Genomic DNA, 23257 nt, shown 5'->3' with positions numbered 1-23257 from the left:
GCGGCAGACGGAGGCAGCGCGGCGGGGGGGTAAAGCGGCGGGGGGACGCAGCGCGCAGGCGCGGCCCAGCCGCCTCCTTCCGCCTTCCGGTGCGGCCCGCGTGTGGGGCCGGCGCCCCCCGGCCCGAGCGTCGCTGCTGGGGCTGTGGGGAGCGGCCCGGGGGCTCCCCGTGTCTCTGGGGGGGGCTGCCCGCCCGCCCAGCCGTCACTGGGCCTCCAGCGCTCCGCAGGGTCGCGGGGGGCCGTCTCCTCGGCGCGACAGCGGAGCGGGTATGACCTGAGGGGATTTTTCTCTGGTTTCCTACTGTCCGGCCCGGCTTTTATTTTTTTGGGTTGGTTATTATTTATCCCGACACCCACCCCCCCACCCCCCCCCGTTAATCTATTCCGTGTGAAATGTGCGTTTTCCTGCCAGCCTAGCCCCGCACAGCTGCTGAGGGTGCTGCCCCAGGGGAGCGAGGCCCTCGGCCCTGAACTTCAGCCTCTGAGGAGCCCTGGCCTGCACCTGCCACTCGGTTTGGCAGGTTAAAACATCTTCCAGGCTTCCCGTGTAGTTTTCCCACGGTCTGTAGCTCTCCTGACATCGTGTCCTGTGGGTGGGAAGCAGCGTGGGTCACCTGTGCTTCCCAGTTTTTCCCAGTTTGTGCCGGGGCATGGTGCACCCTGTCTGGAAAAGCATTCCTCCGTTGGCACAATTCCTGTTGCAATTGTAAATTAACGCTGTGATAACTTCCATATCTCATAGCCTGATTCTGAAGCTGGCATTGAAAGAAGCGCTTCTTCAGACGCACCAGCTCAGTTATTCTGCAGCTGGGGATGTACTTGGGTTTGGGATTTTTTTTTTTTTTTTTTTTTGAGCAACCTGCTGTAGTGGAAGGTGTCCCTGCCCATGGCAGGGGGCTTGCAGCTAGGTGAGCTTTAAGGTCCCTTCCAACCCAAGCCATTCTATGGTTTTCAGTTGTTGAGGGGTTTACTGCTGTGATTGAGGAGCGGGAGAGGGTGAAGGATGGATTCTCTGGATCACATGCTCACGGACCCCCTGGAGCTGGGACCTTGCGGGGAAGGAAATGGTACCCGCATCATGGAGGACTGCATGCTGGGGACCACCAGGGTCAGTCTGCCTGAGGACCTTCTGGAGGACGTGAGTCACGCTAAGATACTTTTATGTTTTCAGAGTTTCGATAAACAGTGCATTTAACTCCCTTTGCGGGGCTCGCAGAGCAGACTGAAAAGTGGGGAAATGTTTCTGACTGTCCTGGGGAAGGCCTCATAAAGGGCTTTGATTAATCTCGGGGAAACACCTTTTAAAACCATCCTGTTAGGTTCTTTTTTAGATAACAGTGTCTCTTGTTTTAAAACTGCCTAAGAAGGGTTTGCTTGTTACCAGTTTTGAATCTATTTTCTTGTTGCTAGCAGTATTGTTAATTTCCTCACATTTGCTACACTCTGTTGTTTTCTGCATTTGGTGAGACACTGTTTAGTGACTTGTGTTATTTTGTGACTCGTGTTGTTTAACCACAGAAAGCCTTAAGGGCTAGAAAATTGTCAGGGACATGGATGCATTTTCTTCGCTATTGTTTTTTGCTTTCTTTAGCCTGAGATCTTCTTTGAAGTTGTCAGCTTGTCTACGTGGCAGGAGGTCCTGACAGATGCGCAGCAAGACCACCTAAAAAAATTCCTGCCTCAATTTCCCGAAAACAACCGAGAGCATCAGAACAAACTCATCTCTGCATTGTTCAGCGGCGAAAACTTCCGTTTTGGAAATCCACTGCACATCGCCCAGAAGCTCTTCCGGGGTCAGTGAGTGTAATAAACTTCGGTCTTTTTTCAGGGTTAAGTTCTCAGTTAGGACTTGATGAAGACTCGAGTGGTTTATGCCTCTCTCTTACAGACGGACACTTTAATCCTGAAGTTGTGAAATACCGGCAGCTCTGTCTTAAGTCCCAGTACAAACGCTACCTGAGCTCTCAGCAGCAGTACTTCTACCGTCTGCTCAAGCAGATCCTCGCTTCCCGCAATGTGAGTGTCTTCGGGGCGCAGCCATCACTTTCTTGTGTTCTCTAGTGAATAGGTTGTCTTTACAACAGAGTGTCTTGGTATTTGTGCGTTTGCAGTTCTTGGAGGTCTTTCCTTTAATGAGTGCTGTGTTTCTGGTTTTGTAGCAGCCCTTATAGTACGAGAACACTAGAAACACTGTTTGCAAATTTCAGGTTTTGAGACTCATAGCTCTCACTTGTGTAAAGTGTCTGTTTTCCATGCCCACCTTGTCCCCTGTTTCCTGCATTTGCCCCTTTACACCTTACTGTCCTGTTAACAAGTCATTCTGCCTTCATTTTGTACTGTTTCTGCCATTCTGAACCAAGTAAGGTTGCTAAATACATAGCTGTGTGAATTCCCCGGCTTCACTGGGGACTGATATGGCATAGATACAAAACTCTGCTTCTGATGCCTGTAAATCCCTCATGAAGTCTTTCTCTGTGGATACTGTTGTCAGCTAATTGCTGCCAACTGAAATGTGTTCGTTGTAAATACTCACTTATCGTGCCATTGAGCTTAGATGTTGAAACATATGGGATGTATGGATGAAGATGAAAGTCTGTCTTTATAAAACGCCCCACATATGGTGATAAGGGAAGACAAATATGGAAGTTATTTCCTCCATAGCCCTAGGGGGTAAAACATTTTCTTCAAATGAGACAGCATTTTATGTCTGCGGTATGTATTTAGCATGGAAACTGCACAAGTGCATCTCAGACCAGTGGTTAGGTTCTTCTGAACAGTCCACATAAAATAACAGTGAGGTATTACTATGTGTGCACATGAAGCCACAGAAATCTCACCTTGCTTTTTTGCCTCCTTTAAATGGTGGTCTGAAATACTGCTTTTGACATCTTGTCCGTGGCAGATACCAGTACTTTTAAGGGCTTGCCTTACAAAGAACCAAGGTGCTTACAGCACCACCTCCACGTATTAAACTTGCTGAAAATACATGAGTTGAGCCTATCTGTTCTAGCTTATAGTGCTGTAGCTGAGACAGCTAATGTCACATGTATCTCATCTTCCAGTACTTGCTGGATTTAGCTAGGAAAGGAGGCCCTGATATGAACCTGAGGAGAAAGCACGTCTCACCAACATATGACACAGAAGAGCGAGACAGACGGGCACATCGGCGCTACTTGAAAATTCTGAGGGAAGTGAAAGAGGAGTGTGGAGATACTACCTTGTCATCTGATGAAGAAGGTAATGCCCTAGGCTGGATGAAAGACTTGAGACGTGAATGGAGAAGGACAGTGTCTTTGACAAACGAATGGAAACTGGACTCCAGTTTTATTGGCTGTGATCAAATGAACACGGGGTAATATAATTACGTAGACTGGTGCTAGGTCTTGCAGAAATAAATGTGTGTGTTGCTTTCAGATCTAAGCTCCTGGCCTCCAAGTTCTCCGGCACGTTGCCCAAGTCCACCAGTTCCCTTGAGAGTGATCCCCACGTTGTCAACCTTGGACATGAAAACAGCAGGTGAGAACCAAACTAGGGGTCGATAGGGATTTAGAGGTGAGAAGTACTTTGAGAACCTGCAAGAAATCGGTTTGAAAATCTGTTGTTGGATGGGAGCTCTTGTAACACTTCGATTTTGCAGTCTCCAGAATGGTTGGCTCTTCTCCTGGTTTATTTAATTTTTTTTCTCTTGGAAAGCTAGCATTTTAACACAAGGGTCTACAGTTTGTGTAATACTACTGATTTCTCTGTTATATTTTGCCTTTAATGGTTGAAGCATTACCATAGTCCAGTTTGAAATATTGTGGGGTACGTGCTGAGGGAATCCCTCCTAAGGGTACTGTAATCACATCTGCAAACCCTTTGTGCAGCACAGCTGGTTCTCACTTCTTTTCACTTCCATACTTTCATCAGCAGTGAAATCTGATGACCCAAGGCAGAAAGTACTGAAATAAATTGGTTGATGAAAAAAATTAAATTCAAATAAGGGAAATTTGATTATTGAAATTTGGGGATTGTTGAAAGTCGGAGTGGGTGGAAAATGGCATTCCAAGAAGTTTGGAGGGTGACAATAGTGGAAAACTGTGCCAGTAACCTCTGAATGTTTTTTCATTGCAGACAAGATAGAACTTGGGGAAAATGATTTGAAGATGATGTTGAAGAAGCACCATGAGAAACGAAAACGTCAACCTGTAAGATACCAAGAAGTCTAGGCGGGTGGGACTACATCTTGTGTATTAGTCTTTTATCTGTTAGCCTTAATGTTCAAGCTACCTCTGGGTGACAAAGTGATTGCTACTTTTTTTGTGTGCAGCCACCCTTCAGCCCTTTATCGTAACTGTATTTGATTGTCACCGTATATATGCCACTCCTGTTTATTCTTACCTGTTTAGAAGGATATTGTAATTAGAGTGATTTTGATGAGAGACAAAATTTTGGATTACAGAGTTAGAATACTTCCCAACTGTTACTGCAGTAAATAACTTTATCGGCTGATCCCTGATAAGTTTGAGGCATTTCACTACTTGGGTGGTCTCCTGTACCCTTGTTGCTATCTTAACACTTTGTCCTTTTCCAATTTTAATTCCTATCCCGCTGCCCTGCGTAGGACCACCCTGATCTAGTTACAACAGACCTGACTCTTGAGGACATTATGACTCGAGTAAATGCTGGCAGGAAAGGCTCCTTAGCAGGTCAGTGGCTTGGAGGTGGTGCCGCATGAATATAGGGTATCCTCTGCGTGTGTGTGAAGAGCTAAGAAGGGAGGGGGTCTCCATAGATTGTCATGTCCTTTTGCTCTTCACATAGGTGGCTGACTGCTCTGGGGTTGTGAGTTGTTCCATTTCAGTTGCTTCAGTTTCTGCTGAAGGTGCTTCCAACTAATTGCTGAAAGTTAATTGATATCTCTGCTCTGAGCAGTTACCTTTGCCTTTCTGATTTCATATATGAAAATAAAAAGATTTGTGGAAATGACTGGGAAGATGGAACGGATGATGTGTGAATGAGTGCGTACCACGTATGCTTCTGAGTACATGTTTAAATATATAGTTAGTTCATGACTCTTACTGAAATACGATTAGAAGCTTTCTAATTATTCTTCTTCCCTTTTGTCATATCTAAAGCCTTATTTGACCTTGCGACCCTCAAGAAAAAGGTGAAGGAAAAGGAAGATAAGAAGAAAAAAAAGCTGAAGATTATTAAGTCTGAGGTGGAAGATTTGGCTGACTCTCTTAGCAATGCAGATGGAATCCCACCAATGTCTCAGGATCCTTCCCCCATCCCTCTGTCATCTGTCAAAGAGGAGTAAGTGCTTCAGAGGGCCCCGAACACCTTGCACAGATGGAGAGAGCAACAGATGTTGCACCTCAGGTTTTTGTGGGACTTTTTGCATGCTTGGTTTTGTGCAGCTTGGGATTTGTGAATTATGTGGTGTTCGTCTCTCTATATGAAGGCAAATATGTACTCGGGGTATTTATTCTGCTTGTGTTCTCTTTCATTTGAAGACCTCTTGAAGAGATGAAGCCATGCCTTGGAATAAATGAAATATCTTCTAGCTTCTTTTTCCTTCTTCTGGAGATCCTGTTTCTGGAAGGACCTGCTACTCTCTCTGTGGTAAGGAATCACCTGCTTACCTAGGAATCTTGACACTAAACAAAAATAGGGGGTTAGAGGGTTTTACAGCTATGTGATAGTGTTGTCCTGCTGTAAATTGTATTAATACGAGGTTACGTGTTAAAGAAATTAAGCCCTTTGGGACTGCATACCACAATCTGTTTTTAACATGTTTCATAAATTTTAGTCAGTTGAATCTGTAAGTCTTTCCATACCCATTCTTTAGATCCTGGTTAGATATATTCTGTATATTAAGGGCAGAGATGGTGGGGAAGTTTATTCCCCATTCTGGCATCTGTTGCCTGAAATACCATGTTATGGTTACTTGAAAAAGTCAGGTGGATTTTTTACATATATAAAAAACTTTTTGTCCCCTGGATATGTTTATCCATTTTGTTTTCTGTAAAAACAGCCGTAGTTTAAAGTGTGAGCTCTTTAACAGAATATTTATTTTTCCTCTTCAGCTTGAAGATAAAGTTCTAGATTGGCAATCTTCTCCTGCCAGCGCACTAAATAACTGGTTCTCCTTTTCCCCTAACTGGTCTGAACTGGTTTTACCCGCCTTGCAGTACTTGACAGGTGACAGCAGAGGTGAGAACAGCTGTTAAAAATACTCGTGATGCTTGTACCTCAGTTCTAATCAGTGCTGCTTTACATTATAGCTCAAATCAACTTTTAATTCATCACTACAATAAGTCATTGTATTGTTGACAACGTTTCTATGATAGGCTTTATGGCTTATATTTCTTGATTGTGGTAGACTTGTTTTGCATGTGGATAGTAGATAAGACACAGCTTGATACCTGAATATGTCAAAATACGTGTGAAGCAGCCTCTGGACAGACAGTTTCTCCTGTTCAGATCATGCGCTTCAGGCAGGGTGTTTGAAGCAGGGAGAAATTGGTCTCTTCCTGGTGTAAAGACATTGTGGATGTCTTTGGAGATAATGAGTAAATAAACCCAAGACGATGCCCTGAGCAATCAACCGGAGGCATGAAGTTGGTCCAGCTTTGACCTGGGGCTTGGACCAGCTAAGCGTCAGACGTTCCTTTCAAAGTAAATTATTCTGTGGTTCTCTTTTGCTTAGTGGGAGGTGTTAAAGGGTGAGACAGTGTAGGTTGTACTGGCCTTTGCAGCATCGTACTTCCTATTCTCCGTAATGCCGGTGAATACTCTAAATCCTGAGTTTGCTTCCTGTGAGCCTGGGAACAGTTGCTGGTGCCTCACAGCATGAACAGGATCTCATCTGTGGACAATGGACTCATTATCCTGTTCTGTTCTTTTCTTGTGCTTGCACCGTTACTCTGAGGTGCTTACCTTCCCTTTGGGCAAATACAAATTTAGAGAGGCACTTGCATAATTACTTAAAACGCTTTATCTGTCATTATGAGTCTTAACGCAACAGCTTGCATTACGACAGTAGGATTTGGGGTGTTGGATGGCTGTATGATGTCTCTGACATGCCCTTTTTTTGTTGTAGATGTTCCTTCTGGCTTCTCACCTTTTGTTGAATTCAAGGAAAAAACTCAGCAGTGGAAATTGCTGGGTGAGTATCTTGTGCTCTTCTACGATGTCTACTACAGCAAAGGTTCATTGTTTTCTCCAGGACTTTGCTTTTCAGCTTGCTGCAGCCCAGAGGGAAGGACAGACAGAGCTGTTAATTCATTGGTTAGGCCTTCTCTTTTCTTTTGTCTGAACAAAGATGTGTTCTGGATTTGAGGTTTTCACAAGACATTAGTAACAGCAGCAGAAGACTGAGCAGCAGCAGAAGTGAGCGAAGGCACTGGGCTGTATTTGTTTACTTTGCTGACCTGACTGTGTCTATGTCACCCTCCAGATCTGTCCCTTCTGTAGAGCATACCTTCAAATTACACAGAATAATTATTAATTATTACAGTTATAAATGAATTAAGCTTCTCTGTGGAACAAACTGATGCTATTCTTATTTTTAAAAGCGGGAACCAAAAGGCAAGCTGATAATCTATGTGCCCACACTCATACTGCCTAAGTTACATATATCTTGTGTTTATGTATTTAGCTACTAGGCAGAACTTTGCGTTCTTAACTGTAGTGATTCTAGTGATCGTATTTGCAGGCTTAAACTGGCAGAGATTTGGAGTCAGGAAGCTATTCCTCTGGTGCCTTTCACAGTTTTTGGTGGAGGTTATGTAGGCACGTGTTTGCTCATGGACTTGGTGACTGGGATTACTTTGAGAACCATCTGCGAGTATCAGGTGGCTGTGTCTCAGACAGTATCTTGCACCCTTCTTTGTACAACAGAGGAGGATAACTATAGGTTTTAGCACTTTCCTAAGCCTGGATGTGTTAAAGTATTGAAATCTGTGCATCTGTGAAGTGTGGAAGATGCCTTGTGACTGGTGATTCATAGAGGGGGGAAGGGAATAGGAGGTGGATGGGAAGTACAGGCAACTGGCTTCATGACAAATAAAGGACTTCTATTTCATATTTTTCCTGATTTCTTTGACTAGGTACTTATCAAGATCATGAGAAGGAATTGGCAGCACTGTTTCAGCTCTGGTTGGAGACCAAAGACCAGACTTTCTTCAAAGTGAGTCAGAAAAAAATCACCTTCCAGCAGAACAAAACCTGACTGAGTTATATCCAACACTGACATTTCTCTGTTTTTTGGTAGGAAAATGAAGACAGCTTGGATGCCACAACACCAGTTCCTAGAGTGTAAGTGTGTAATACTGCTTGAAAGGTTTTACAGTGTGCGCTAAAGCTGCGAAGGTCTGGCCTTTGTGCCTCTGCATCTGAACGGCTTGTTGCTTAAAAAGATTTTACATTGTGGGACAAGAGGCAACGTGATAGTCTGATTTTATAAATGCAGTAACTAGACTTCACAAAGTCAACTGATACTCTCCAAATTTGCATGTATTTATCAGAGCAAACCTGTAATCTAACATGTCCTGATGACAAGATTATTTACAGTCCTTGCTTACCTTCAGGTAGTGCATAGAGCATATTTTAAGATCTCTGCAAGACTTCGTTATATTATCATAAATGCTTTCAGAATTTGTTCAGAAGAGTTTGCAGAAATGATGAGGTGACTAATCCTTTGGGATGTTCTTTGGGACTGTTGTGGGCTTGCTGTTGCTCAGAACTGATGGTGACCTTTGTTTCAGAAGGACTGACTACGTAGTCCGACCTAGCACTGGAGAGGAGAAACGCGTGTTTCAGGAACAGGTAAGAAGAGAATTTTAAATGCACGTGTTGAAACAGCTGGCTGCTAAACCAAGAGAATTTGTATGAGATGGCAGTTTTATACTCTACACAAACTTAGTTAATGTGAGGAATTAGTGCTTCTTCTGCCTTGAGGTCAGTATCTTGGCCTTCCATAAAACTTGCTAATGATATAGCCTCGCTGCTTACTTCAAAAACACCTGTATTTCCAATCAGTATTGGGCAAAATTAATTGAAATTGGTAGTGCCAACCTTTCTGTCTCATGTGCCATCCTCCAGCATATGAGGATGAATTGTCTATATTTTTCGGGCATGTATGAGTACAAGCAGAAGATAAGGGGCAGTGAGTGCACCCATAGACATAGTTATCTTGTGTGTAGTAGATCTAAGTATGTGTGTTAACAGGTGATGACGGTTCTCCCTGGCTACGTGTGCTGTGTGCATGGTGGAATATTTAGTTTTGGAAATTTCTCTCTTGCCAGATGAGAGGAGGAAGAAAGACCTTGTTGCTGGGGGCAGGGGTGTGTGTGGGGCAGAAGACCTGTGTCTGGCACCTCTCTGGTCTGTGCAGCTGCTTGACAATGAGCCTAATGTATTGCACCTGCACACTTTGGTTAGGTGGTGCTTTATGTTCTGCTTGAAGTAGTTTGTTAAAATTAAGTTCATACAGCAGTATTTGAGCCTTTAATTTAAAAAAACTTTCTTTTTGAGAGAATGATAATAACTTATATTAAGAGTATAATTGTAACTTTTAAGACTTCGCTGTATGTGTTTCCTGCTAAATTCAGTCCTCTTGTTTCCAAATACAGGAACGTTACCGTTACAGCCAGCCCCACAAAGCTTTCACTTTCCGTATGCATGGCTTTGAGTCAGTTGTTGGTCCTGTGAAGGGGGTGTTTGACAAGGAAACTTCATTAAACAAAGCCCGAGAGCATTCTCTCCTGCGCTCAGACAGGCCAGCATATGTCACCATCTTGTCCCTTGGTAAGGTGATGGCCAAAAAAATTTTGGTAAAAAAGAAAAAGACTCCTCTGACTCCCTGAACAATGGCTTTAGGAATCTACATCATAAAGGGAAAAGGTGGGCAGACTGGGGCATGACATAAGCAAAGGAGAAATAAACTGTATGGAATAGAGTTGATGAAGTGCTGGGAGCAGGAATAAGGAGAAGAGAAAGCATCAGTGTCTTGCTGTTGATCTGAGAGAAAATGGGAAATAGAGAGGAGAGTCCGTGGGGCTGGCTGAAGCCAAGGCTCAGATGACTGGAAAACAAAGAGTGGTGTTTTCAGTACACTGTTGTGAAGTTGGGCGTTGCAAAGTCATTCTGGGGTTCAGTGCTGTTCCCTGAGTTCATCACTCCTAGCACAATGCCAGCGTGGTTGCTATGCTTTAAAATGGTCCTTTATAATCTTTGCTCGCATCTCTGAGGGATCATGGGGTCTAGGTTTTGGTGAGCAAGTAGGGACTCTGCAAGGGGGAATAAGAGAGCAATACCAAAGTGTATCAGCTGAAGTACTTGAATGCAGCTGCTTAGCTACAGCTCTGATTTTTTATTTCAGTGCGTGATGCTGCAGCTCGCCTTCCTAATGGAGAAGGAACTCGTGCTGAAATCTGTGAGCTGCTTAAAGATTCCCAGTTCCTAGCTCCGGATGTCACCAGTGCTCAAGTAAGTTGGATGTCATGTCTGGCCTCAGACAGACAGATTCTCCTAAAAATACACCGCACAGACCAGGGCCAGTATTCAATGTGGCTAAGGCTCAGTAATTCTTGTGCCGCTTTGATTAGCAAAAGGGAGCTATGTACTGCTCTGGTGAGCTGCAGCAAACTGGCACTGAACTCTGGATGATGAGAAAACAGCTAGAAAAGCTACAGAATTAGCACTGTATCATATAGCTGCTCACATTTGAGATTAAGAAGCACAGTCAATTTTCAGAGCTTTCAGCTTTGGCGGAAGCTTTGTTTAATCCAAGGTGGCAAACGGCATCCTGCGTGGCAGCATCTGCTCTCAGTCAGTCCTTTCTCAAATTAAGATTGCTAGCAGCTTACTCCACTTGTATGCCAAATAGGATTATTTTTCTATTTGTGACTTCTGGCTAGCCCAGCCAGGGACACCTTGTAATTTTGTGAATCCTGAACTTTCAGGTTAACACTGTTGTTAGTGGTGCTCTGGATCGATTACATTATGAGAAAGATCCCTGCGTGAAATACGATATTGGACGCAAGTTGTGGATCTACCTGCACCGGGACAGGACTGAGGAAGAGTTTGGTAAGCCTGGCTTGTTGATATCTTAAGAGTTGAAAAATGTTTATACATCTCCTGAGCTGCTTCAGCCCACCTGGATAGTGAACGTTAATTTGTCAGTCTAGATTTTTTTCTAGTCACTTTGCTAATGTTAGCCCATCAGCGCTTAAATCCAGTCTTGCAGAGTAGTGTGTCAGTTTGAAGTATTTGTTTGAAAAACAGCATCCCATGCAGCTTCTTACGTGCCTTGTTTTCAGCCTTTTTGGCTAATCTTACCTGATATTTTTCTTTGCGCTATTACATGACTACGTGTGTTTGATTTCTTGTCTGAAGATGAACGTACAGTTCTGAATTGGCCTCTTTCTTAAATTAGTTTGCTTGCGTTCAGGAGGTCTAATCGTTAATTTGTATTTGCAGAACGGATTCACCAGGCTCAAGCTGCTGCAGCAAAGGCTAAGAAAGCTCTTCAGCAGAAGCCAAAACCTCCACCTAAAATGGTAAATTTATTTGCACAGGTTTGCGCTGGATGTTTTGGGATGGGGAAGGAGATACGGTGTTAATTTAATCCATAGATTCTGCATCCATAGTAGCTGATGAAAATTACCACGTATTTGAGTTATCGATTCGTTATGTATATGAATGTCAGTGTCGCTCCTAGCACCAAATGAAGAGGAAAGAGGGAAATTTTGCTCCTGCCAGCTTCCACTGTGACCCCTTGTCAACCTCAGCAGAAAGGTCAATGGAATTCATTTGTGCCCTCTATCACAGGACGGTCTTTCAGATCTAGTTTTGAGGTTGATCTGTACCGGAGTGTGTGGAACACGTCCTCTGCTCTCCCCCTTGCTGTGCTGAAGCTGTCAGGGTTTGGATGTCTTTTTTGTGGTGGTGTCATTGATACCAAGTATCTCTAAAGTAGTTGCTGTTGGCAGATGAGCCAAGGTGGAAATCTGCATGTTATGAATGTTTGTCACAGCTGAGATGCAGTTTTCCCTGAGAACAGGAGCAGCCAAACACACCAGCCTACTTGTGGCTGCAGTTAGGAAGGCAGACGGTCAGTCACCTGTGACTTCAGGATTTAGCACCGGGATGATGTTCATAACCCTACAGAAGTCACCTTGAAGTGGTCAGCCCAGTCTCTAGAGCGCAGCAATCTGACACAGTTTTTGTGAAGACCTTTGAGTCTATGATTCTATGCTTGACATGTTTTCTTTGCAGAAGTCTAGTAGCAAGGAGAGTTCTGTGAAAGCACTCCCCAGCAGCACATCAGAGCCCAGTCAGCTGAGCCTTAGTGACTCCAGCATGCCACCAACTCCCGTGACTCCTGTGACACCAACTGCACCGGCATTACCAGCAACGCCTATTTCACCCCCACCAGTCTCTGTGGTTAACAAGAGTGTATCTAGTGCTGTGTCAGAGCCAGCAAAACCCAGCCAAAGGTACTACTCCTGTCTCGTACATCGCTTGTGAATGTTACTGGTTCTTTCTTGGTCATTTCCTACATCTTTGCTGACCGGCCGGCATTATCTGTTCCATAGCGTTCTTCTGGTATCATCCCCTACCATGCCACAGCTCGGGACGTTGCTTTCCACAGCCCAGAGCTCGCAGACACAGCCTGGGCCACAGCCACCTCCCACCCGGGTGGTAAGTCACACCACCTCCTCAGGACTGCCACAGGTGCGGGTGGTCACTGCCCAGTCCAGCCTCCCCGCTGTGTCTCAGCAAGCCCCGGTGGTAACCCAGCAGCAGCAACCTACGTCAGTGCCTCAAATCCGCGTTCCTGCTACAGCCACGCAAACCAAAGTGCTTCCTCAGGTGAGTTTTGCTGCATGGAAATGGCGGGGGTAGCTCTGACTTAGAATCTGATTTCTTGTAGTGTTTTGGTATGGTGCACAGGGATCATTTGCTGGCTTGGAGCATGCAGTAACTGCCGAGCAAGAACACAGAAGCAGTTCTGCATAAACAATACTGTTCAGTGCCTCTTTTTTCACCCCGTTGGCTATTTTTATGTTGCGCCATTAAATTGTGCATTACAGTAAAAAGTCCACAGAACTTGCATGCTAAGGCACAATACAGAGTAATTAGCGGACTGTTAGTATTGTGTTAGCCTGCTCATGGGCTGCCTCCGTGTCTTGCTGTAGGCTGTGATGACTCTGCCGGTGAAAGCTCAGACCAGCCCAGTGCAGGTGCAAAGACCAGGAAGCTCCGTGGCAGGACAGACAGGCATCACTGTGACAGGGCTGTCTGCAGCGCCCAGTCCTGCTGTAAAGCCAGTAACCAGCTCTCCGGGCAGTTCTGCTACAAGCACCTCCTCTACCACTGTCATCCAGAATGTCGCTGGCCAGAACATCATCAAGCAGGTGAGAGAAAGGGAGAGACGAGGAACTGGGCTCCACAACCCAGTCGTTTCCTGTTTGTTGTGACAGACGTGATAGGCAGATGTGAAAAGACAGTGAAAACTGTCGTGAGCTGTAACGCTGTACGAATTGTTAGACCATGGAGATTCAGACAGTTGCTGGTTTGGTGCATTTGAGCCCTACTTTCCTGTACAGGTAAAATATGTGTTAGTGCGGGTTCTTTAACCATCTTCAGATGTTGATCTTGTTCATCTTGTTTGGGAAGGAAACCAGCTCCACAGTATTTTGTGTTTTATGTGGGTTTGGGAATGCCATCTGATACGCAACGAGAACCATTTTCAGTAGCGTACTGAGTGCTAGCGTCATTCCGCTTCAATTCCAATGGGAGAAAACATCATCCTGCAGGGAATTTCTGCTTTGTGCCTCAGCCTGTGTCCTGGTTTGATACAGCTGTTCCTCTGATCTCTTGCAGGTGGCTATTACAGGGCAACTTGGCATGAAGACCCAGCCCGGAAGCGGCATCCCACTCACAGCGACCAATTTTCGGATCCAAGGAAAGGATGTGTTGCGCCTGCCCCCGTCCTCTATCACCACAGATGCGAAGGGACAGACTGTGCTGCGTATCACCCCGGACATGATGGCCACCCTAGCCAAATCTCAAGTCACTACTGTCAAACTGACTCAGGACCTCTTCACAGCAGCTGCGGGAAGCAGCGCTAGTGGGAAAGGCATCTCTGCAACTTTGCACGTGACATCCAATCCAGTCCAGACTGCTGATTCTCCAGCCAAGACCAGCACAGCCACTTCTGCTTCTTCTAGCCCAGCTGGAAGCACGGTGGTTAAAGTGACTCCTGACTTAAAGACTGCAGAGCCGACAAGCTCTGCTTTCCGACTGATGCCTGCTCTGGGCATGACTGTGGCGGATCAGAAGAGCAAAGCCATAACAACGGTGGCATCCACTGAGGCCAAGCCGGCTGCTACTATCAGAATCGTGCAGGGGCTGGGGGTGATGCCGCCCAAAGCTGGGCAGACTATTACTGTAGCTACTCATGCTAAGCAAGTGCCCTCTTCCTCAGCAGTGAGCGTGCCCGGCACAGTCCATACCTCAGCTGTCTCTTTACCAACCATGAGTGCCACAGTGTCGAAAGCAGTTGCTGTGGCCTCGGGAGCTGCTGGGACTCCCATAACTATAGGCACAGGAGCCACTGCTGTGCGGCAGGTACCCGTCAGCACCACAGTAGTATCTACATCCCAGGCAGTAAGTAATGCTAAGCTTTTTCTGGAGGTGGGTGAGAAAAGGGAACACTGAAATACACTGATGGTTTATGACTGAAAACGTCTCTTTACACCTACAAAGGCTCAAATTAAGTGCTGTAGAATAGAATGTGGGTCTGCAACTAATTTCATCATGGTGTTGGAATTGTAGCGAAATGCTGAAGGACTGGAAAACAGTTACTTATGTCTTCCCGTACCTCCCCTTGCGAGTGAATAAAATAAACTTTGCTTGTCTAAAGTCCTACCTCTTGCAGCTCAGCGTCTTGCCCCACACCTCTGAAATAATTTCCCTTGGAGTGGTGTTGGAATTAGAAGTGCTCATTGCTTGTATTAACTTTTTTACCAATTCTCCATTTAATGCAAATTTAATGCCCAAACCTGCAGGCACCATAGGCTGTATCGTGAAAGTTGCACAAGCCAATTGACATTACAATAGTTTTCTAAGGGGAAAAATGGTGGATGGATACAGTGACCCTTCCCACAGAAACAGTGTGGTGCGAAGGTGATGCGGGTTTTCAGGGCTCAGGCAGCTGTGAAGTGAGCTCGATGGAGGTGAATTTTAATGAGCCTGAAACGGAGCACAGATTTCATCAGCAAAGTTGCTGTTGGTTTCTACTCCCAGGACTCCTTAAAGGCAAGCTGAGTGGTAATTGCATGTTGTCAAGCAGTTTCTCTGCTGAACTCCCTGCGGCTCCTCATGTGTTCTTCAACTTCTCTAGGGTAAACTACCAGCACGAATAACAGTGCCTCTGTCAGTGATCAGCCAGCCAGTGAAAGGCAAGAGTGTGGTGACTGCCCCCATCATCAAGGGCAACCTCGGAGCTAAGTGAGTACTTTGCATCTAGTAGTTTTGCTTTAGAAATAGGCTGAGGAAGGTCTGTGTTCGGTAGGTTCCTGGGGACCTGGCAAGGAGAGGGTGGAATAGACTTGCAGGTCCTTTAGCTGCAAGAAACTGAATGAATATGGTGTCTGGCAGTGAGGATACAGTCTTTGTTTAGTTGCCCTGAGATGCAGGTTCTAGCAAATAAACCAAAGAAGAAATGTTCCTTGCCTTGAAACCAGCTATTAGATTAGTTCTGTGTGTTCGAGCAAGAATTAACCTGCTGACATACCTAAAAATATATGTAATCTGAAGCCATCACTCTGCTAAAGAAACTAGGGAAGCGTTAACTGCCTCGGTGGAAATTCCTCTGGCGTTCAGATACTGAAGTCTTTTTGTTTATTCTTCCATGAATTCTGGTAATGTCTCCCTTAGTTAATATTTCAAGGCAGAACACTGTGTGCTTGGCTATTTTCTGCATTCCTTGAGAAGTATTCAGGTCTGATCAGACTGACCCAGCGATGTGCACAGTCCGGAATTAGGGGGTTTAATTCCTGTGGTAAAATAATTCTCTCTCCTAGTGATAAATGTTAACATAAACTTGTCACCTGTGTGTTTGCCAGTTTTTTGGGGAGAAAAAACCTGCACTACTTAAAATCATTAGTAAATTAGATAGGTAACTTTAATCTCCTAGCAACTGAAAAAGAATTTGTGAGCCTGAAAGACCTAGCCTGCTGTGCTGCTTACTAACCTTTCAACAATTCTCTTTCTTTAGCATCAGTGGATTAGGTAGAAATATCATCCTGACGACGATGCCAGCAGGGACAAAACTGATTGCTGGGAACAAGCCAGTGAGTTTTCTGACTGCACAGCAACTACAGCAGCTGCAGCAGCAAGGCCAGGCCACGCAGGTAATGGTGCTTAGAATACTAATATTTTTTTGCATTTTTTTTGACTTAAGGTCTCCATGAGGACTTTACACTCGATACATGGGGTTCTGTAAAAGGTACAGGTACTCAGCAGCTGCATTGTCTGCATTAAGCGCGTGCAGTGCACGATCTCCTTTACCTTCTCTCCATCCAGTTATGGTTTTGAAGTGCTTTGGAAGCACCGATAGTATTATGAAAGTAAACTTGAAAATCCTGTCAGGAAAGGTCCCCACCTGCTTGAAGGATTGTTTCTATACACTTGGCTCTTTTTGTAGTGCTTTGTACTTTTGGCTCCTGTGGGTCACTGTTTCTTGAAGAAATGACATCGCTTCTTTGCATATCCATCTTTGTCTGGAAACATAGTGTCCTGTAATTCCAGAGAATTAATCTGCATTGAGAGCTGCTAGTAACAAGTCTGTAGAAGTGAAGTATCCAATGGATCCAAGTCCTTCTTCTGAAAAAGCAGCTGACACGTAGGTTTTAATTCGAACTGGTTTTTAGGGTCTTCCTCTCTAATCCTGAACTCTCTTGCCACCATCCCACGTGATCAGAGTGGATGGAGCGATCTTCTTGTGACCACATTCTGTTCTTGATGTGTTTCGGTGCTTGTCTTGTTCATGTCACTGAATTTTTGTTGCCAGCAGAAGCAGATAATGTGCCAGCACTTCCAAGTGCGATGTGAGCGCAGTGTGACACCAGGTTGTTCATGGCATGGGTTGAGTTTTTTTCTTTCCGTTTCAAACAGGTGCGAATTCAAACAGTACCAGCCTCCCATCTCCAGCAGGGAACAGTGTCTGGCTCTACTAAAGCAGTTTCCACTGTGGTTGTGACAACAGCTCCATCTCCAAAACAGACCCAAGATCAGCTGTGAACACTGATTTGAAAACGGATCGCTTTCTAAGAACTTCCCTGCATCTGTTGCCATCCTCCATCCAACCACCCAAGACTACCTAACCACAGTCATGGCTAGGGACCGGACTGGATTCTGTTACCTTGCTTGTCTGGAATCAGCATTGTGATGTCTAGGTAGAAATTCCACAGCAAAAGATGCTGTACCTACAAAACAAAATGTTTCAGTCCAGATAATGTAAAGCCAAGTTCTGTGGCATTGATCGTTTAAGAAATGTCTTCCTTTTCTTTGTTCTCTTCCCATCCGAAGGGCTTTTTGCAAATACCGTTTCTGTTCATTTTGGGTTGTAGACAAAGCAGTTGATCTTGAGTCTTCCTTAACCAGGGAATCTCGTTTGGAAGGGGTAATTCAGTGGCTTTTCCAAGTCGTGAAGCAGATGCCTCCTTTTGCTGGAGGCGAGCTATCACTCCTTTTACATAGGTGGCTTAGGATGGTGGTGTGGACACTGGAGAGTTTGTAACATAGCCTGGAAGTAGGCCCCTAACACCTTCGGTGTACTATTTATAGACTTTTTAAATACCTCTCCCCTATCTCTGAGCTCAGACTTTTTTGAACAGATACCACTTCCATGTCAGATTTCTGTCAAAAGCAGAATGAGAGAGTCAAGATGCCTTTTGCTGTAGAAAAGCCAGTAACTGTGGGGAAGAGCGAGAAGTGGAGGAGACACAGAAGTCATTGCCTGAACAAGTCTGTTGGCAAATGGGAATATAGTGGCAAGGAAAGCGTTCACCAGGAGGATCCTACTTTTGTTTTCCTCAACAAATAAACCTTTTTATCAATCAGAAAAGACTATAGCTTGTCTTAAAAGCTTGGAATATGCTTTCGAATATACCCAAACGGTAGTCTCTTGGACTTGGAAGAGATATTTTAACCCCTGATCCTGGCCTTTAGGTTTGTTTTTGCCTTTGCAGTTTTATCTATGTACATTTTGTTCAAATTTTGCACATACTGGAGATGAATCGTGGCTGTTCTGACATGACCTGGAAGCTTGATCGGAGTAAGATCAGAAGGCGTGTTGGACCAGGAGAAGAATAAAAGTGCAGAAAGCCTGACAAATCTCTCTGCCATCTCCTTTCAGTTTTGTACAGCTTGTTTTGTGTACAGTGATTGTCTAGCTTGCCAAGGGCTAATAGATTGACCATCTTCTTTGTAAGATGGTTCTTTTTAACCTGGTTTCTTGTGTATTTTTTTTTGTTGGGGTTTGGTTTTTTGGTTTGTTTTGTTTAAACGTGGTTTGCTCCGAGTTACACGTTATTGAATACAATCTATTTAAAGAACCAAGTTCAGCACTCTTCCAACGCTGGCTGAGCTGCGTGTCTGTTCAGAACCACTGCACCTGAGCAGAGCAGGCAGTTTTGTTGGGCTTCAGGCTGGGTGTGTCGATGTTTCTGGACAATAGCTAGCTTACTTCGGGGTGGGTTGGAGGAAATCAGGTATGTCAGTGACAAAAGAAGTGGCTGGCTGCAAGTGTTGAATAAGCAAGGCACGCCAATACACCATTTCAAAGCAAGCATTTGAATTATGTGTTTATATGCCTCGGGAACAGAATTTGGAGTGATAAAGGTTTTCTGAGCACCTGTCTTTGTCAATTTTTGTACCTTTTTTGTACATTTAACGATCAACTAAGGAGACAGCAGAAGGGCTCTGGTTTGGGAGGGAGGCAAAGACATTCTTAAGTCCTTTTAGTTGTGATGTTAAAATAAGAAGTTAAAAGAGACAGCAAGCAACTTCCTGGTATTGCTTATGTGAAAGAGCCTCTAAATTCAACAAGTGGTCAAAATCCTGTTATGTTAGTTCTGTTCGTAATTAATAAAGTTCTTCGGTGTCAACACCTACAGACAAGTGCTGAAAATTGGTTACAGTGTGAAGCCCCTTAAATTTCTTTGAATCTTCTTGCAGGTAGCTCAGTGAATTTGTCACTGGACGCAGGAGGCTTTGGCAGTGTTAAGTTTAACAGAACAAGAAACCTGCATCTAATCCCACAAGTTTAGTGTGTCTCAGGTTCTTGATGCTGCTTTGAAGAGTCTTGCTGTTCAGGTCATTGCCATCCTGTCTTTGCTAAACGGATCGCAAACACGTGAGCAGTTTTTGCATTTGTTGCTGCTTCACTTAGGCCCGTTCTCCTTGCTTGTAAGTCTAATTTTTGGGGAAGAAGCATCAGTCGCTGTGTGGGCTTCTGACTTCCAGCGGCTGCATGCTCGATTAGGTAGTATATGCTCGCTCCCCACTTCTGAGAACAAAGTACAGCCCACGCTGTAGTTCGGCTGCCACCCGTCTGGTGAGTTGCTTCCACTCTAGTTGAAAAATAACCCTCGGGCTACTGCAAGTAAAGAGCCCGTGGTTTTAATAAGTAACCTTTAACTTCTACACAGTAGGCTGAAGGGCAGAGAGGGGCTCGAGGTAATTTTTTGGTATATGCTGGCCCTGGATGAGGACACCTTTAAGCTGGACTCTGTCCAGGTGGTGTTTGCTCCTGCGTCCTCGTGCTCTGGACGCTGAAAGCTGTTCCGGAGGAGTACTGCTGTAAAAGCTGGCAGGGGCGCACGCACGTAGGGGAAGAAGGCCTACAGAAAGTATTATACTGACGTTACCCGTTTTCCATCTGTTTGTCTTGCCTGAAACTAAAGGGGCTTTCAGCCTAATGTGTCTTTGCCGTTACTTTTTTTTAATTAAAAAATGGGAGCACAGCCTGTCTCTGTCACAGTGAGACGCTCACTAGAGTTATCCAGGAGCCTTGATTATTTCTTAAAACCTGTGGATTCGATGTTTATTTCCATCAAGCGACTATCATGTAATCATTGCTTACAAGAACTGAGCGTGCTACACAAACTGCCGCAGGCCATTGAAAACCTTTCTAACCTTTATTTTAACAACTGCTCTGTTTTATTTAAATCATGGGGGAAATTGTATTTATATACCTCAGTAAGATGCCCCCATAACCCAATGAACTCACCTCGAGGTTACTTCAGGCGTTCCTTTTCAAAAACAATAGTTAATGGGGCATCAACCTGTGTATCTTTAGCAGCTGATCTTCGTTTTCCAAATACCTTGCAGTCACCAGTGTAGTTTTTCGGTAAGTACAAACCCCCTGTTACTCGTTTTTCATGTGGCAAACCTGAACCATCGAAACCAGAACAAGGTCGCAGTAGACTCAGCTCTCTGACACGAGGTTGGTACGTGGTGCCTGACCTCAGGATGCTTCTGGCTGAGCGCTGCTCACATAGCACTATGGGGTGGCGGTCTGACATTTGGACTTTGGCCCCACAACCTTAAACACGGTGACTTGGTGTGGACTAGGCAGAGCCGTGGGAAAGGAGGATGCGCTGCCGTGTCCTAGATGGAAGCTGGCTCCCACAGAAACATTTAATTCTGTAGTTGCCCCATAGCAACCAACTGGCCTCCGTCTGAGATTTACTTGAATCATGCTTATGTGGCTCGATCGGATGTGTTGTGGATCCTCAGTGCTACACTGGATCCCTCAACAGCAGCCTAATATATTGTTCACTCATTTGATAAAAGCTTCAGGGTAGCATTGCTCGAGCTGATGAAGCTTTTTGAATACCAGCTTAGCGTGACCATTTTGTGGGAGTTTTGTGAAGGTGTATTGAAACGTGGAGTCATTTTTGCACACCATGGATACTGTTTCTCCCACCCTGCCTCTCGCTGTCCAACCCTGCTACATACCGGTAAGTGATGGGACAGCTGAGGCTAACAAGGGAGTACAATAACCTTATCGTTCACAAAAGGGAAGTTATGGCATCCAGAGATTGTAGCCTAGCTACATCTTTCTTGTGCAGTGAACCTCTAGACAGCTAAATGTGACTCTCTGGCCCTAGGCTGCATTTGCAGCTGACACCTCTGGAGGGCAATTCATTTGACCTGCCTCTGGCTGGTCTTGTCGGATGAATCACTCTCTGGATATAACCACTTCTTTCCGTGGACTATGAAAGAATTCTGGATGAGTAGCTCAAATTTGTGTTTTTAATGATTTAATTTAGGGATGACGCATCTCACGTCGAGTGACCCATTCAATGTGAATTAATCCGTTTGGGCATGGATCAATCTCGTATGTGGCATCCTGCGTTGAAGCCTGCGAACTGCTAAATCAGAGGTAAATATTTTAAGAACCGATTTGTTTCCTTACGTCTAGAAGTATTTACCAGACCAGTTTGGTAAGCCTTGCATCCTATCTTCTAACGTTACTTTTTCTCACTTTCCCACAGTTTACAAGACCTGGAGCAAAATAACTCGCTTGCCAGCACCAAGATCCTTAAGGCAGAAACATGTTGGTCTTTCAGAGCTCCAGGATCAGGTGGTTTCACACCGCTTCAAGAGCAGAAGGCACCGACCAAATACAGCAGGGAGCATCAGTAAGTGGATGTGCTGACCCAGAGTAAGGCCTTCATGGCTTGGAAAATAGAAAAGCAAATGTGCCAAAGGTCACGCTGTTATACCTGTTGTGCTGACATGGCTTGAGGAGCTCATAAGGACCTGGAAGTGAGGACCTGCAGAGATGCTGGCATTGTTTGAAACTTGGTAAGTGGCTTTAATGTGTTCTTGTGTCGTTGTGAGTGAATTTTTGGCAACAACGTGGAAAATTTTCAGTTTATGCTTGGGGAAACAATGTCTGCTTGGTATTTAATGAGACATGCCTACAGAAACATGCTTCTATACCTAGAAAAATATGCTTGATTACTCAAAAAAAAGTATTTGCACTGAGGGCTTTTAAATCACTTAAGCAGGTGACTTGTAAGTCAGCCTATGGTGAGAATTGTTCCTGTGTTCTCAGTTACACGGTGAAATGATGGGTATGGGCAGACAGTCAAAAGCCCTTGAGTCACTGCAACTTTCTGAATTCCTGCTCTCCATTTGCCCTGCTTTGCTCCTGTAGGGAAGGCAAGTTCTGTTGCATAGCTGGGGTGGCCTGAGTAGCTTAATGACAAGCAACAAGCCGTTGTAGTGAGGTTTGCTTTTCACAGTGTTCCTGTACTGAAAGCGCACTTCTGTCTTCAGCTGGCCCCTGCCATGGCTGAAGGGGTCTCAAAGCTGGTGCAGAGCAGAGAGCGGGGCTGTTACCTTCTCTGTCAGTTCTGCAGTTGTCGCAGCATCATGCAGCCTCTGTAGGAAGCTGGTTGCTTACCAAAAATCATAGACTTAACTGGGTGATTGTTCCAAACATGCACTAGGACAGCTGGGCAGGTGGGAAGTTGTTAATGTGCAAAGCTGAGGATTTCCCCAAAAGCCCAGAGCGCTTCATTGTCACATAGATAACACCCTGTTCCTTTGAAGTGCAACCTGAAAGGTTAGCGTGTGGTTTTTAGATAGCTGTGACCAAGGGAGAGAGCCCCCAGTCAGAGGGAGGAGTCCTTTGTCATTAGAAAGCTGAGCTGGGGTGTGGTTGATAGGGTTTATTCTATTTTTATTTTTTTGGCTTGTGTTGTGGAGGTGAGTCCAAGTGGCGTGGGCAAGCTGGAAGGGTGCTGCTGCTCAGAGTTAGCAAACCCAGGAGCTCCTTCCGTAGGAAGAAAGGTTTCACTGAGTGTGTCCATGTGCCTGGATTTGAACAATTTTGGCAAGAAGTATCAGGGTTTAGGTTAGGGCTGCATTTAATCCTTCCTTGTATTTTTCCTGGTGTTTTTTTTTATGATATAAGTCAAGCATCACAGAGAGCAACAACTAACTGGCTGGGAACTACTGTTCCCAGCTCATGGGTATTTCCAGAGTGCTCTCTTCCCTCAGTACTCGAGATGGGTTGCAAGGTGAAGCAGGTTTCCCACATCCCCCTGCCATCTGGTGGAAGGAATCTCAGGGCTTTCCTCCAGCCCATGGACCATCCTTACCCCACAAGCCCTGGCTGAGTTAGCAACAAATGTCTGAGCTTCAGAGAACTGGTAGAAGAGCCATGGGAAAGTAAG

At 45.0% G+C, this 23257-nt stretch overlaps 1 protein-coding gene across 3 annotated transcripts; it reads left to right on the top strand.

Moving 5' to 3' along the window:
- Positions 1-68: 68 nt before the first annotated feature.
- On the top strand, positions 69-18510 carry NFRKB (nuclear factor related to kappaB binding protein). 3 transcript variants are annotated; one of them, XM_055728540.1, is made up of 26 exons: positions 69-269; positions 958-1140; positions 1594-1795; positions 1891-2018; positions 3065-3239; positions 3417-3518; positions 4116-4189; positions 4606-4690; positions 5120-5300; positions 5501-5609; positions 6074-6200; positions 7090-7155; positions 8099-8178; positions 8263-8306; positions 8759-8816; positions 9623-9797; positions 10372-10478; positions 10955-11078; positions 11472-11551; positions 12270-12490; positions 12590-12866; positions 13193-13411; positions 13881-14666; positions 15403-15509; positions 16279-16414; positions 17178-18510. In XM_055728540.1, the coding sequence occupies exons 2-26, from the start codon at positions 1006-1008 to the stop codon at positions 17301-17303; spliced, it is 3924 nt and encodes a 1307-aa protein (XP_055584515.1). In that variant the 5' UTR covers positions 69-269; positions 958-1005; the 3' UTR covers positions 17304-18510. The 3 variants fall into 3 exon arrangements, with proteins under 3 accessions (XP_055584515.1, XP_055584513.1, XP_055584514.1); XM_055728538.1 differs by having other exon boundaries at positions 8756-8816; XM_055728539.1 differs by having other exon boundaries at positions 745-1140; positions 8756-8816.
- The last annotated feature ends 4747 nt before the right edge of the window (positions 18511-23257 follow it).

The sequence above is a fragment of the Falco cherrug genome, chromosome 17 (assembly GCF_023634085.1).
Source record: "Falco cherrug isolate bFalChe1 chromosome 17, bFalChe1.pri, whole genome shotgun sequence".
In the NCBI taxonomy this organism is placed as follows: domain Eukaryota; kingdom Metazoa; phylum Chordata; class Aves; order Falconiformes; family Falconidae; genus Falco; species Falco cherrug.
Note: the sequence above shows the minus strand (reverse complement) of the source record. Positions and strands in the feature narration are given on the sequence as shown.